The sequence below is a fragment of the Myotis davidii genome, unplaced genomic scaffold, assembly GCF_000327345.1.
Source record: "Myotis davidii unplaced genomic scaffold, ASM32734v1 scaffold3718, whole genome shotgun sequence".
In the NCBI taxonomy this organism is placed as follows: Eukaryota; Metazoa; Chordata; class Mammalia; order Chiroptera; family Vespertilionidae; genus Myotis; species Myotis davidii.
In genome coordinates this window covers 8,522-20,902 of record NW_006289113.1, presented here as the reverse complement: position 1 = coordinate 20,902, position 12,381 = coordinate 8,522, and the positions used below count along the sequence as shown (strand labels likewise).

Below are 12,381 nucleotides of genomic sequence, written 5' to 3'. Positions count from 1 at the left end.
GAACCCCATCCACCCTTCCCTGCGCTCACAGGTGTATGTTTCGAACCCCGATGGCTCCCCTGTCCCCCGCATCCCTGTGGCCACTCAGGGCTCCAATCAAGTGCATTCTGTGACCCGGGATGATGGCCTGGCTAAGCTCACCATCAACACACACAAGAGCCTGAAGCCCCTGTTGATCACTGTGAGTCTGCACCAGCAGGACCCCACCCCAGGGAAACAGAGGACTTTATTTGTACAGCAGCTTCTAATGATTGCACAAAGGGCTATTACCATGTGCATAGCGGGGGTCCTTTCATTTGCATAAATGGATTTTGCCATTCACATAGAGATGTTTCATTGGCATAGAGGAGTCTTGTCTGCACATGGGAATCCTGCTGTCTGGATAGAGGGTCCTCCAGCCATTTACACAGGGCCTCCTGTCATCTGCATGGGTGTCTTATAAGGACCCTTGTGATGACATTAGTGTGCCTAGGTAACCTAAAATAGTCTGCCCATGTCCAGATCCTTAACTCCATCCCATCTGCAAAGTCCCTCTTGTCACACAAGGTGCCATATTGCCAGGTGCCGGGGGTTAGGACATGGACATCTCAGGTCGGCAGCATGCATCCCTGTCTCCCTCCTAGGTACGCACAATGAAGGAGGGCCTCCCGGAGGGGCGACAGGCTTCCAATCAAATGCAGGCCCTACCCTACAGTACGATGGGCAACTCCAACAACTACCTGCACCTCTCCATGCCCGCCACGGAGCTCAAGCCAGGAGACATGATCAATGTCAACTTGGTTTTGCAAATGGACCCCGGCCAGGATGCCAATATCCGATACTTCACTTACCTGGTGCGTGGCTTCCTACAACCCTCAGCTCTCCCCGCTCCTCACTTCTCCAGCCCTCGGAGCCCTACCCCATTCCAGATCCTCCTATCCTCCTCCTGCCTTCCTGATCCTTCTGCCAACCTGTCTCCCAAGGTCATGAACAAGGGGAAGCTGTTGAAGGTGGGACGCCAGGTGCGAGAGCCCGGCCAGGTCCTGGTGGTGCTGCCTCTGACCATCACGACAGAGTTTATTCCTTCCTTCCGCCTGGTGGCCTATTACACACTGAACAATGGAGGCCAGAGGGAAGTGGTGGCTGATTCCGTGTGGGTGGATGTCAAGGATTCGTGTCTGGGCACGGTAAGCGTTGCTGAATCTCTGTGCCCACCTTGTGACTCTCAGCCCAGCCATGGCTTTCTCTGTCTCTGCCTCTATCTGTCCTTCTGAACCCACTTCTCTCCCCCGCTTGTAGACTTCCTGCCTCTCTCTTCTCCTTTCCTATCTTGTTTTCTTCCCCGTTTTAGTCTCAGTATCTCTTTTGCTCCCAATTTTCTCTGTCCTTGACTTTCTACCTGATGCTGGTTTTGTGCGTTTCTCTTCTTTTCTCTCTGTCTCCACCTTTCTCTCCTTTCAGACCAGACCAGGTCCCCTTCTGTCCTCTACCGACCAAGGCTGGGGCCCTGCTGGGCTGACTTCTCCTGCCTACCCCTCCCTCCTCCTCACAGCTGGTGGTGAAAAGTGCCATGGAGGAGGAAAAGCATCAGCATCTACCTGGACAACAGATATCGCTCAAGATTGAGGGTAACCAGGGGGCTCGAGTGGGGCTGGTAGCCGTGGACAAGGGCGTGTTTGTGCTGAATAAGAACAGGTGGACTCAGAAAAAGGTATGTCCCCATGTCACTGAGGTTGGGTAAAAGATGGCAGAGGCAAAGAGATGGCGTTGGGTTGAGGTGGAAATGGCGCTGGGGCAACCAGTGACGTCAGGTTGAGTGTGGGTCGAGTGCAGAGGTCAAAATGGACAGAGACATGGGGTAGGGTTGCAGTTCAAGTTGCAGATGGAAATGTGAATGGACAGGGTCTTAGTTGGGGATGGTCATGGTAATGGGCACAGCTCTGAGTCCCACAGCAGCACACTCTGATCATCCACTGTGGAGTGTCTGGGCCTGGGATGAGGATGGTAGTGAGGTTGGGTGGATGTGTTGGTGCGGTGACCTAGGCCCTGCTGACCTGGCCTCAGCCTGTCCTCGACCCCCTCCCGACCCTGCAGATCTGGGACACAGTGGAGAAGGCAGACATTGGCTGCACACCGGGCAGTGGAAAGAACTATGCGGGAGTCTTTACGGATGCCGGCCTGGCCTTCCAGACCAGCAAAGGCCTGCAGACCGAGCAGCGGTCAGGTGAGGAGTCGGCCAGTGGACACCCAGGGAGGGGGGACCTTGGTTCCAGGCCCTGCCTCTACCACCAACTAGCAAATCACTCTCCTCTCTGAGCCTCAGTGTCCACATCTGTTAAATGGGAGCAGTAACGCTCCCACCTCGCAGCTACTGTGAGGAGTAAACCAAGGACAGGCAGTCAGTGCTTAACCCATCTTGTTCCATCCACCTGCCCCTCAGATTTGGCATGCCCGAAACCAGCTACCCGGCGCCGCCGCTCAGTGCAGCTCATGGAGGAGAGGATGGGCAAAGGTGGGAGCCCTCATCCGCCTCCCCTACCCTTACACCCTGTCCTTTGAGATCCCAGCAAAGTGGGAGGAGGGGATGGCCTGGACCTGGGCAGGTCCTCCCTGGGAGGCCCTGTGGGGACTTGACTGGGGGGTGTTCCCACAGCGGGTGAGTACCCCAGCAAGGAGCTGCGCAAGTGCTGTGAGGGCGGTATGCGGGAGAACCCCATGAGGTACCCAGGGCGCAGTTCATCCTCCAGGACAAGGCCTATGTGGACGCCTTCCTGGACTGCTGCAGCTACATCACCAGGCAGCGGCTGAAGCACAGCCGGGACAGTGACCTGGGCCTGGCCAGGAGTTAGTCCTGTGGTCTGGGGTGCCCTGCCTGAGGGCTGGTGGTGGTGGGAGGGGGAGGTGCCCATCACTGGGGACTGGAAATTGTGTGGATCTAATTCTAAGGGCAAAGGCAAGTGTGAGCGGCTTGTGAAATTGAGGGAAATTACGTTATCAATTACGGAATGAAAAGTAACAAAAAAGAATGCTTCTGCTTAAAACTTAAGGAAGATTGGGAAACTTGCCCAGTGACTGGCTGGCGACCAACGCAAAAATAATGACCTTTTTTTCTTTAAACAGCCTTTAACTCACAGACAAACTTGTGCGGGTTAAAAACCTTTCCCCCACTTGAGCTGTTTGATGCCCCCAGTAACATATTTTAAAATTTAAGTGAAGAGAGCTGTTCCCAAAGATCAATATCACTTAACCTTTAAAATAAAAGATATGGATGGACTCCTTATGTGGTAACATGTGATTTTTGTGAACATGTTTACTCTTGGTGGGGTGGGGCTTAGGCAGCTCTTGACACAGTGAAGAAATATTTCTAATTTTTTTGTAGCCAGAAAGCTCACATCCCCTTCATCCCTCCACCCACAAAAGACACAAAGATTCCTAACATACATGTGCAAAAGACTATCTTCAATCTCTTTGCAAATGATGACAACTAGGCAGGCCGCTTTCTACTCATGACACAGACTTTCTTCTGCAAAGAGGAAGGGAGACCAAACTTTGATCTGCCGGGCTGTAGTTTACACCACGGGGAGATTTATTCTCAGTATTGTGTATGTTTTTTAGTCAAGTGGGGGAGAGACAGAGGATGGCTTAAACGTTAGTAGCGCCAAAAGCACTTTGGTGGATTATCCCAGAGTATGAATGGATTTAGGCATCTGTGCAATTCCACCTGCTTTGTTGTTAGACACACCCAGAGCCAAGTTAAAGCCTGCCCACAATTTTTTGAGGAGCGCCCAGCCCAGCTGTGTTCACTTGCTGATGGTGCCCAGCTGGCTGTAGAGGCCTTCAGGGTCTCCATCAGTCCAGACTGTCTGCTCACCTGGTTGCTCTCATAACCAAGGTCACTTCTGATGCAGCAGGCACCGTGCCAGAGGTCAGGATACCTTTAGAAGCTGATGAAAATGCTTTTGTTTCTCTGGAAATCAGGGGAAATGACTTCTCCTAGCCTGCATTATCCTTGCCTTTATACCAACGCCCTTGTATAAAATATGACTTTTAACATTTTTATGGAGGCAGGAGCCCTCAAAGGGGGCCTTTAACTTACAGACAAGTCGTCATTTGTCCATGGGTGTGTTTTGCTGCCAGGAACCCCTCCAGGGCTATAGAGATGAGTATCTATGGGGCCAGCAGGAGAAATGGGTCTTCTCTAAACCCAATTTGCCCCCCACCTGCACAGGTGACCTGGATGAGGAGATCATTTCGGAAGAAGAAATCGTTTCCAGAAGCCAGCTCCCTGAGAGCTGGCTGTGGACCATCGAGGAGTTAAAGGACCCAGAGAAAAATGGGTAAGGCTGAGGCAACCTTCATTCCAACCCACCCCCAGGCACTTTCTACCAACACTCAGGACCGGAAATTTTAATTTGCATGCACCCCAACCTCCTCTGTTTTCTGGAATCATAGTGGAACTCCACAACCCAACCTAGAAAAACCTCCACCTGCCCACACCCACACCTCCAGGCTGCCCTTGGGACCCCTCATTACCTGCTCTCCCCTCCACCACATCTTCTCCTAAGGCCCCCATTTCTCCTCCTTCTAGAGTCTCCTCCAAGACCATAAAGGTGTTTCTGAAAGACTCCATCACCACCTGGGAGATCATGGCTGTGAGCTTGTCTGACAGGAAAGGTGAGGTGGTGGTTTCACACGCCCCAGGACTACTGGGCATTTTCTGTTTCTCATCCATCTCAAAGCTCCTCTCCCTCTTGATGGCTGACACTCTATCCCCTGGTTACTGGGTGGGGCAGGTGCATCAGAGTCCAGATGGGTGCCAGTGCTTTTTATTTTATTTTAAATATGTTCGTGATTTTTTAGAGAGAGGGGAAGGGAGAGAGACCAGAAACATTGATGAGAGAGAAACATCTACATCAACTGGCTGCCTCCTGCATGCCCCCTGTTGGGGATGGAGCTCAAACCCAGACATCTTCCCTCACTGGGAATCGAACCAGTGACCTCGTAGTGCATGGGTTGATGCTCAACCCCTGCGCTACGCCGGCTGGGCAGTGCTTTTTATTTTTTAAATTGATTTCATTTCTAGAGAAGTTTTAGTTTCACAGCAAAATTGAGCAGAAAGGCCCTGGCCAGTTTGGCTCAGGTGATTGGAGCGTCGGCCTGTACAACAAAAGGTGGCTGGTTTGTTTCCTGGTGAAGACCCTGGTTTCAGGGGATTGGGGCCTGTGCTGGAGGCAACCAATGAATGTGTCTCTCTCACAACAATGTTTCTCTCTCTGTCTCTCTTCCCTTCCAGTCTCTCTAAAAATCAGTGGGAAAAAATATCCTCAGGTGATGATTAACAAAAACAAAAAAATATTCTATTTAAAAATGGAGCAAAACCCTAGCTGGTTTGGCTCAATGGATAGAGCGTAAGCCTGCAGACTGAAGGGTCCCTGGTTCGATTCCAGTCAAGGGCACATGCCTGGGTTTTAGGCTTGATCCCCAGTAGGGGGCTTACAGGAGGTAGCTGATCAATGATTATCTCTCATCATTGATGCTTCTATCTCTCCCTCACCCTTCCTCGCTGAAATCAATAAAAAATACATATATTTTTAAAATTTGAGCAAAAAATACAGAGATTTCCTATATACCCTCTGCCACTCCCAACCCCATGAACAGCCGCCCCCACTGTCAACATCCCCCACCACAGCGGTGCATTTCTTATAATCAATTGTGAAAACCCCAAGTTCATAGCTGGCAGTAGGAATTCACTCTTGGTGTTGTACATTCTATGGGTTTGGTCTAATGTTCCATGACATGAGTCCACCATTGCAATATCGTACAGAATAACTCGCAACCACAAAAAAATTTAAGGAGGTGCTATCGACATGATAGTGGGTAAGTTGAATAAGAAAGAGGAGAAAGCAGGATGAAATAGGGGATTGAAACATCGGTGGTCAGATTGGGAAGCGTGACATTAAGGTTACCTGTCCCTGGTCACCCACAGCTGGAGTGAGACCCGAGGAGCTCTAGCTAAATGGGGATGGTTTATTTATAGCAAGGCCTGGAGGGGTGAGGGAAGGAAGGCATCGACTTTTAGTGGAAAATATAAGTGGGTGCCAAGAAGTCAGTCATCAAGATAAATAATATCCCACTGCAGTAGTTTTTAAAGTAAAGGTGAGTACAAATATATCTATGATGAACAAAATATCCCAATTTTAAACAGAGACCAGAGCCAGGGCAGGTTCTATGTATAATTTAAAGGTTAAATTTGTCAAAAAATATTAAAACATTAAAAGGCAGGTGTATTAAGTGTAAATATTTTATTTATACCACAGCCAGAATTTATTATATTGTATTCTCATTTTGTTTAGTTATAACATATAATAAACTTTATTATCATTTTACTTTCCTGACTTCAAGATTTTAAAATTCTGCTTCTTTGCTTATCTCATTTTTAATTGAAGGGATTGAAAATTTCTGCCAATTTCTCTTATTTAAGAAAAATATCTTTTTATTGATTTGAGAGAGAGAGGAAGGGGGAGGGGGAGAGAGAGAGAGAGAGAGAGAGAGAGAGAGAGAGAGAGAGAGAGAGATCCCTGAGAGAAAAAATGGATGGGCCACCTCCTGCATGTCCTCTACGGGGTTTGGAGCTCAAAACCTGGGCATTTACACAGGGGCACATAGTTTCCTTTTGCCTGGGACTCCAGTATGACTCAGCTCGAGCCACTATGTGGCCTTAATCAAGCTACTCAACCTCTCCATGGTTCTCCATAAAATGGACAGGATAGAATAGCATGTACTCTAAGCATTGTTGGGAGGATTGTTATGAATTAATACATGTAAAGCCCTTATAATAGTGCCTTTACAAAAAAGGAAGGAAGGAAGGAAGGAAGGAAGGAAGGAAGGAAGGAAGGAAGAAAGGAAGGAAAAGATGTAATGTGGGCTGGTGTGTTATTTTATATTTCTGGTAGCCCCATGAAAAAGGAGTATGATGAAATTGATTTCAAGAATACATTTTATTTCACCCAAACATATCCAAAATATTATCGTTCCCACATTTTATAAAAGTTTGCAAAACCACTATCACACTAATAATAATTTTAAAACAATAAATTCATTGCTATTTAAGTAAAGCTGATTTTTTTTAAAAAAAATGTTTTTATTGATTTCAGAGAGGAAGGCAGAGGGAGGAAGAGTTAGAAACATCCATGAGAGAGAATCATCAATTGGCTGCCTCCTGCACGCCCCCCACTGAGGATCGAGCCAGCAACGTGGGCATGTGCCCTTCCACAGAATCGAACCCGGGACCCTTCAGTCCGTGGGCCGACGCTCTATCCACTGAGCCAAACCGACTAGGGCTCATGGGAAACACTTTGATCTCTAATTTAGGAGTCATAAACTTTGCAGTTGAAAAAGCAGATTGACATATTTAAGTTTTTCCAAACATACTTTTAAAAGTCTTCCAATCACTAAATCAAGCATCATTTTTTATTGTTATGTTTTTAAGATTTTTAAATCAATTTTTAAAAGACTTACAGATGTCCCCTTTGTTTGTTTGTCTTTTCCCCATTGACCCCCTCCACCCTGTACCCGCCCCTTCCAGGCCTTTATCACTCTATTGTCTGTGTCCATGGGCATCTTAAAAAATTCTTTATTGTTGAAAGTATGACATTTGTCCCTTTTCCCCCATTGTCCTCTCCCAACCTGCCCCATGGCATTTTTAAAATCGGGATATAATTTACATACTGTAAAAGTCACCCTTGGTCAGTTTATGATTTCAGTATATTCACAAGCACTAGTTTGGAAATTGAAATCTGAGTTAGCTAAAATGAAGTAAAAGTAGAAATCCAGTTCCCCTTCAAGCTAGCCACCTTGGAGTCCCCAGTGACCACACGGGGCTGGGGGCTAGCATTTTGGGGAGCACAGATGGACCCTTCAGTGAGGCTGACTCGCTTTCCTCCTCCACCTCTCTCTCTGAGTAAAATTCAAAAGAAATCGCTAAATCGTGGCAACACCCCGCTACCACTATCATTTGTAATTCATCACCATCAACATTCTCCAGTCTATGGGCTTCTACCAAAACCAGCTGAGCTCGGGACAGCTCCCGTGGTCAGGTATAAGCCTCGAGAGGCAGGAACTTGGAGCTGAACTTGGACCCTGTCCACCCTGCCCATCCCCTACCCCTGACACTCATGTTCTGTTTCCCTGGGCAGGGATCTGTGTGGCTGACCCCTATGAGGTGACAGTGGTGCAAGATTTCTTCATCGACCTGCAGCTGCCCTACTCTGTGGTTCGTTATGAACAGGTGGAGATCCGAGCCGTCCTCTACAACTACCGGGAAGCAGATACACTCACGGTGGGTCCTTGGAGCAGGAGAGGCACGAGGGGAGACCTGTGCCTGGAAGCAGTGATCTGTGTGGCTGACCCCTATGAGGTGACGGTGGTGCAAGATTTCTTCATCGACTTGCGGTTGCCCTACTCTGTGGTTCGTAACGAACAGGTGGAGATACGAGCCGTCCTCTATAACTACCGGGAAGCAGATACACTCACGGTGGGTCCTTGGTGCTGGAGAGGCACGAGGGGAGACCTGGAGAGGGGCCCATGGCACATGCCCCTGACCTGATACTCTCTCCCTGGCAGGTGAGAGTAGAAATGCTCTACAATCCAGCCTTCTGCAGCTTGGCCACTGCCAAGAAGCGTCACCTGCAGACTGTAACCATCCCTCCCAAGTCCTCAGTGGCCGTGCCTTATGTCATTGTGCCTCTGATGGTCGGCTTGCAGGAGGTAGAGGTCAAGGCCACTGTCTATCGGTACTTCATCACCGACGGTGTAAGGAAGACCCTGAAGGTCGTGGTGAGTCCTTGGGGCCCCTGCTGGCGCTTGTCCTTCAGGAGGGACTCTTGCTCTCCTTGTGCTGTCAACTCAGTTTGGAGCCCCAGGCTCTGAGACGCTAATGCTGCCCGTGTTCAGCTTAGGAAAGTCAGGAGTCCCAGCAGTGTGACAGCAGGGCCATGTGAGGCAGGGGAGACATGCTTCTGTGCATAAAATTCTAAGGGGGTGCCCAAACCTCAGCAGTAAAGATAAAAAATGGTTTTCCTTAAAATATAGTTTAATATCAAATATGATATTTTGTAGCATATTTCAGTATAAGAGTTTTGTTTTGACTATATAAATTTTGGGGAAACATATTTCACAGACCAAATTTTATAAAGTAATAATATATGATATAGGATATAGGAAAGTTCTACTTGTGAAAATGTATGTTTTTATTGATTTCAGAGAGAGGAAGGGAGAGGGAGAAAGAGAGAAACATCAGTGATGAGAATCATTGATTGGCTGCCTCCTGCACGCCCTCTACTGGGGATCCAGCCTGCAGCACAGCCATGCATCCTAACCTGGAATGGAACGCTGACCTCCTGCTTCATGTGTCAGCACTCAAACACTGAGTCACACCGACCAGGCAGCAAAGTTCTGTTTTTACCAGTGATTTCAAATTTTTTAAAATTCTATGAGTTTATTGAGCCAAACTGACTAACATGTGTTGGGGAACAAGATCTCAAATGTTCCATTACCTGTGATTTTTGGCCTTAAAATATACATTAACAGTTACATTACTACTGTTTCCCACAGTTTGGAACACTTTCAAATATAATAAGAGATAGAATCATCAGTAAAAGGCTTTGGTCATTTTTTCTCTTGTGAATATTTTTATCACTATTTTTTATTGTTTAAAGTATTACATATGTGTCCTTTTCCCCGATTGACCGCCCCCACCATTCCTGCCCCCCAGGACAAGCCCCCACCACAGCAGTGTCCGTGTCCAGTGGTTATGTTAATATGCACATGTAGATGTACCACCGTTTTTTAATCCACTCATCTGTTGATGGGCACTTAGGCTGTTTCCAAATATTAGATATTGTAACTTGTGCTGCTATGAACATAGGGGTTCATATGTCCTTTCTGATTGGTATTTCTCTTGGTTTATATTCCAAGAAGTGGGATTACTGGGTCAAATGTGAGTTCCATTTTTAATTTTTTGAGGAATCTCCTTTTGTCATTTTTTAAATATTTTAAAGCAAAACAAGTTCATGAGCAAGATCACTAATATTTTATTTATTTATTTATTTATTTATTTATCTAATTTTCAAATAAAATACTTTGATAGCATTTATGAGGTTCACATTCCAGTTCTGTCCTACAAGCTGTGTGACTCTGGGCAAGTTACTTCAGCTCTCTGTTCTCCAGTTGCCCCATCTTTATAAGTTTGAGTTTTGTTTGGTTTTAAGATTTTTTTATTTGACTTTGAGAGCAAAGGAGAGAGAGTGAGGGAGAAACAAAATGTGAGAGTGATATATACATCAGCTGCTTCCTGTATGCCCTCTACCTGGGATCAAGCCTGGAAACTGGGGGTGTGCCCTGACCTGGAATCAAACCGGCAACCTTTCTGTGTACGGGATAAGCCCAACCAACTGAGCCACACCAGCCAGGGCCCGTTTCCCCATCTTTAAAATGGGAATGATAATAGCGGTACCCTAAATGAGTTAACCTGAATAAGGAAGCTTCTAGGCACATAGGAAGATTTCTAAAGGCTTTGTTGTATTATTGCTATTAATTTATAATGTTGTTATTATATCATACAATAGTATGAGGTAGATGTTTGGATTGCCTCCTCCCTATAAGGAAGGAAGCTGAGACACAGAGAGGTTAAGTTACTGGCTCTTAGTCACACAGCTAAGACTGGCAGATGCCATCTAGACTACAGTAATCCACAGAACAATGCCCTGCTGACCAGCTATGGCTCTGTCTGTATTGTATTCACCCAACTCCCCCTTCCCTCAACACTGTCCAGCCTGAAGGAATCAGAATGAACAAGACTGTGGCCGTTAAGACACTGGATCCACAACACCTGGGCCAGAGTGAGTCAGCGCAGGAGTGGGGGTGAGGCCTGGGTGGTGTGCAGGGTCTGGTGAAAGGAGGCTGGTGCCAAGGGTGTCTCCCATTCCACCGACAGACGGTGTGCAGCGAGTGGAGGTCGAGGCTGCAGACCTCAGTGACCAAGTCCCTGACACAGAGTCGGAAACCAGGATCCTCCTGCAGGGTGAGATGGCCTTGGTCCAACCCCATGGGGCCCAGGAAGGTGTGGGAGCCATGACCCCCCAAGAGGGCTCCCGGTTCCATCACTGCCAGGAATATTGAACCATGGCGCCTCTCTCCTTCTCCTGTGCTAGAACAGCCTCCTTGATGTGCTCACAGAAGGCTGCAGGCAGTACTTAGCTTCTGCTGATAAAGAAGCTTCAATGAGAAGTGATAGAGTTCAAGAACAGAAATTCTGGAACGAATTGCCCAGGATGGAGGACTGGGAGGAGAAGGCACAGGAAGGAGCTAGCAAAGCCCCTTGCAACCTCTGAGCTCTTAGGTTTGGGACAGAGACTCTTGGTTTCCTGATCTGTGATGAAGGCAAGTACAGTGAGTGGGGCCTTGACTTCCGAGTGTCCCGACTAACGAGGTTTTCGAGATACGAGCCGTCTCTCGGCCGATTTTTGCTTTGAGTTGTGAGCTAAAATTCGGGTTATGATCCAGCTTCAGATACCCCACCACTAGTTGGCTCAGCGAACATCAAAGTGAAAACCACAACATCAGCCCAGCATCACGTGTCTCACTCGTTCAATTTTTCAAGGCCCCACTGTAGTGGTACCTGTTTCGAGCGTTGTTGGGAAAATTAAATGAGATGCTATATAGTGTTGTCTTAGAAGGGAGCTTGGCAAATGGCATTAAGCATGATAGACGTATTCATGACCATTGTTCCTGGAGTTATTTTACCACTGGTGGCAATGAGGACCCATGGACAGCCCCCCTAACTCCCTTCAGCCACATGCCTCCAGCCACCAGCTGTCCCTGACTCCCTGACTCTTTGGCCCTGGCTGGTTGGAGCCTGGGAAGGCTGGGAGTAGCCCCAACCCTCTTCACCCCATAGTGCGTCTCATTGCTTGAACGCCATCCTTCCTCCTGGCTGTAGGGACCCCAGTGGCCCACATGGCAGAGGAGGCCATTGATGGGCAGCGGCTGAAACACCTCATTGTGACCCCCTCGGGCTATGGAGAGCGGACCATGATCAGTGTGACGCCCACGGTCATCGCGGTACACTACCTGGACCACACTGAGCAGTGGGACAAGCTTGGCATTGACAAGCGGCAGGAGGCCGTGGAACTCATCAAGAAGGGTATGTCCCCATCCCCTATTGGAGGCCCCCACTCTGAGGCCCCTCTCTGAGCTCCTTCCTCCTATGAGGCCCCGCCCCCTCTAGAGGCCACACCCCTTCTCTGATACCTCCTGCTCTCCTCTCTTTGAGAGCCCCTAGTCCCTCTGAGTTCCCTCTTCCAATGACCCCCCTTAAGAGTCCTTCTCTCTAAACCCCCTCTC

The 12,381-nt window shown here is 48.1% G+C and overlaps 1 protein-coding gene across 1 annotated transcript in view; it reads left to right on the top strand.

Annotated features, from left to right (window-relative positions):
* Positions 1 to 12,381, top strand: part of LOC102771717 (complement C3) — a 25,520-nt gene that overhangs the window by 5,829 nt on the left and 7,310 nt on the right. Inside the window, 15 exon segments of the mRNA XM_015562416.1 lie at positions 3 to 181; positions 624 to 833; positions 963 to 1,166; positions 1,532 to 1,690; positions 2,074 to 2,203; positions 2,420 to 2,491; positions 2,633 to 2,701; positions 2,704 to 2,823; positions 4,208 to 4,316; positions 4,568 to 4,653; positions 8,370 to 8,512; positions 8,602 to 8,814; positions 10,811 to 10,877; positions 10,973 to 11,059; positions 11,978 to 12,181. Of these exon segments, the coding sequence (XP_015417902.1) occupies positions 3 to 181; positions 624 to 833; positions 963 to 1,166; positions 1,532 to 1,690; positions 2,074 to 2,203; positions 2,420 to 2,491; positions 2,633 to 2,701; positions 2,704 to 2,823; positions 4,208 to 4,316; positions 4,568 to 4,653; positions 8,370 to 8,512; positions 8,602 to 8,814; positions 10,811 to 10,877; positions 10,973 to 11,059; positions 11,978 to 12,181 (2,052 nt within the window).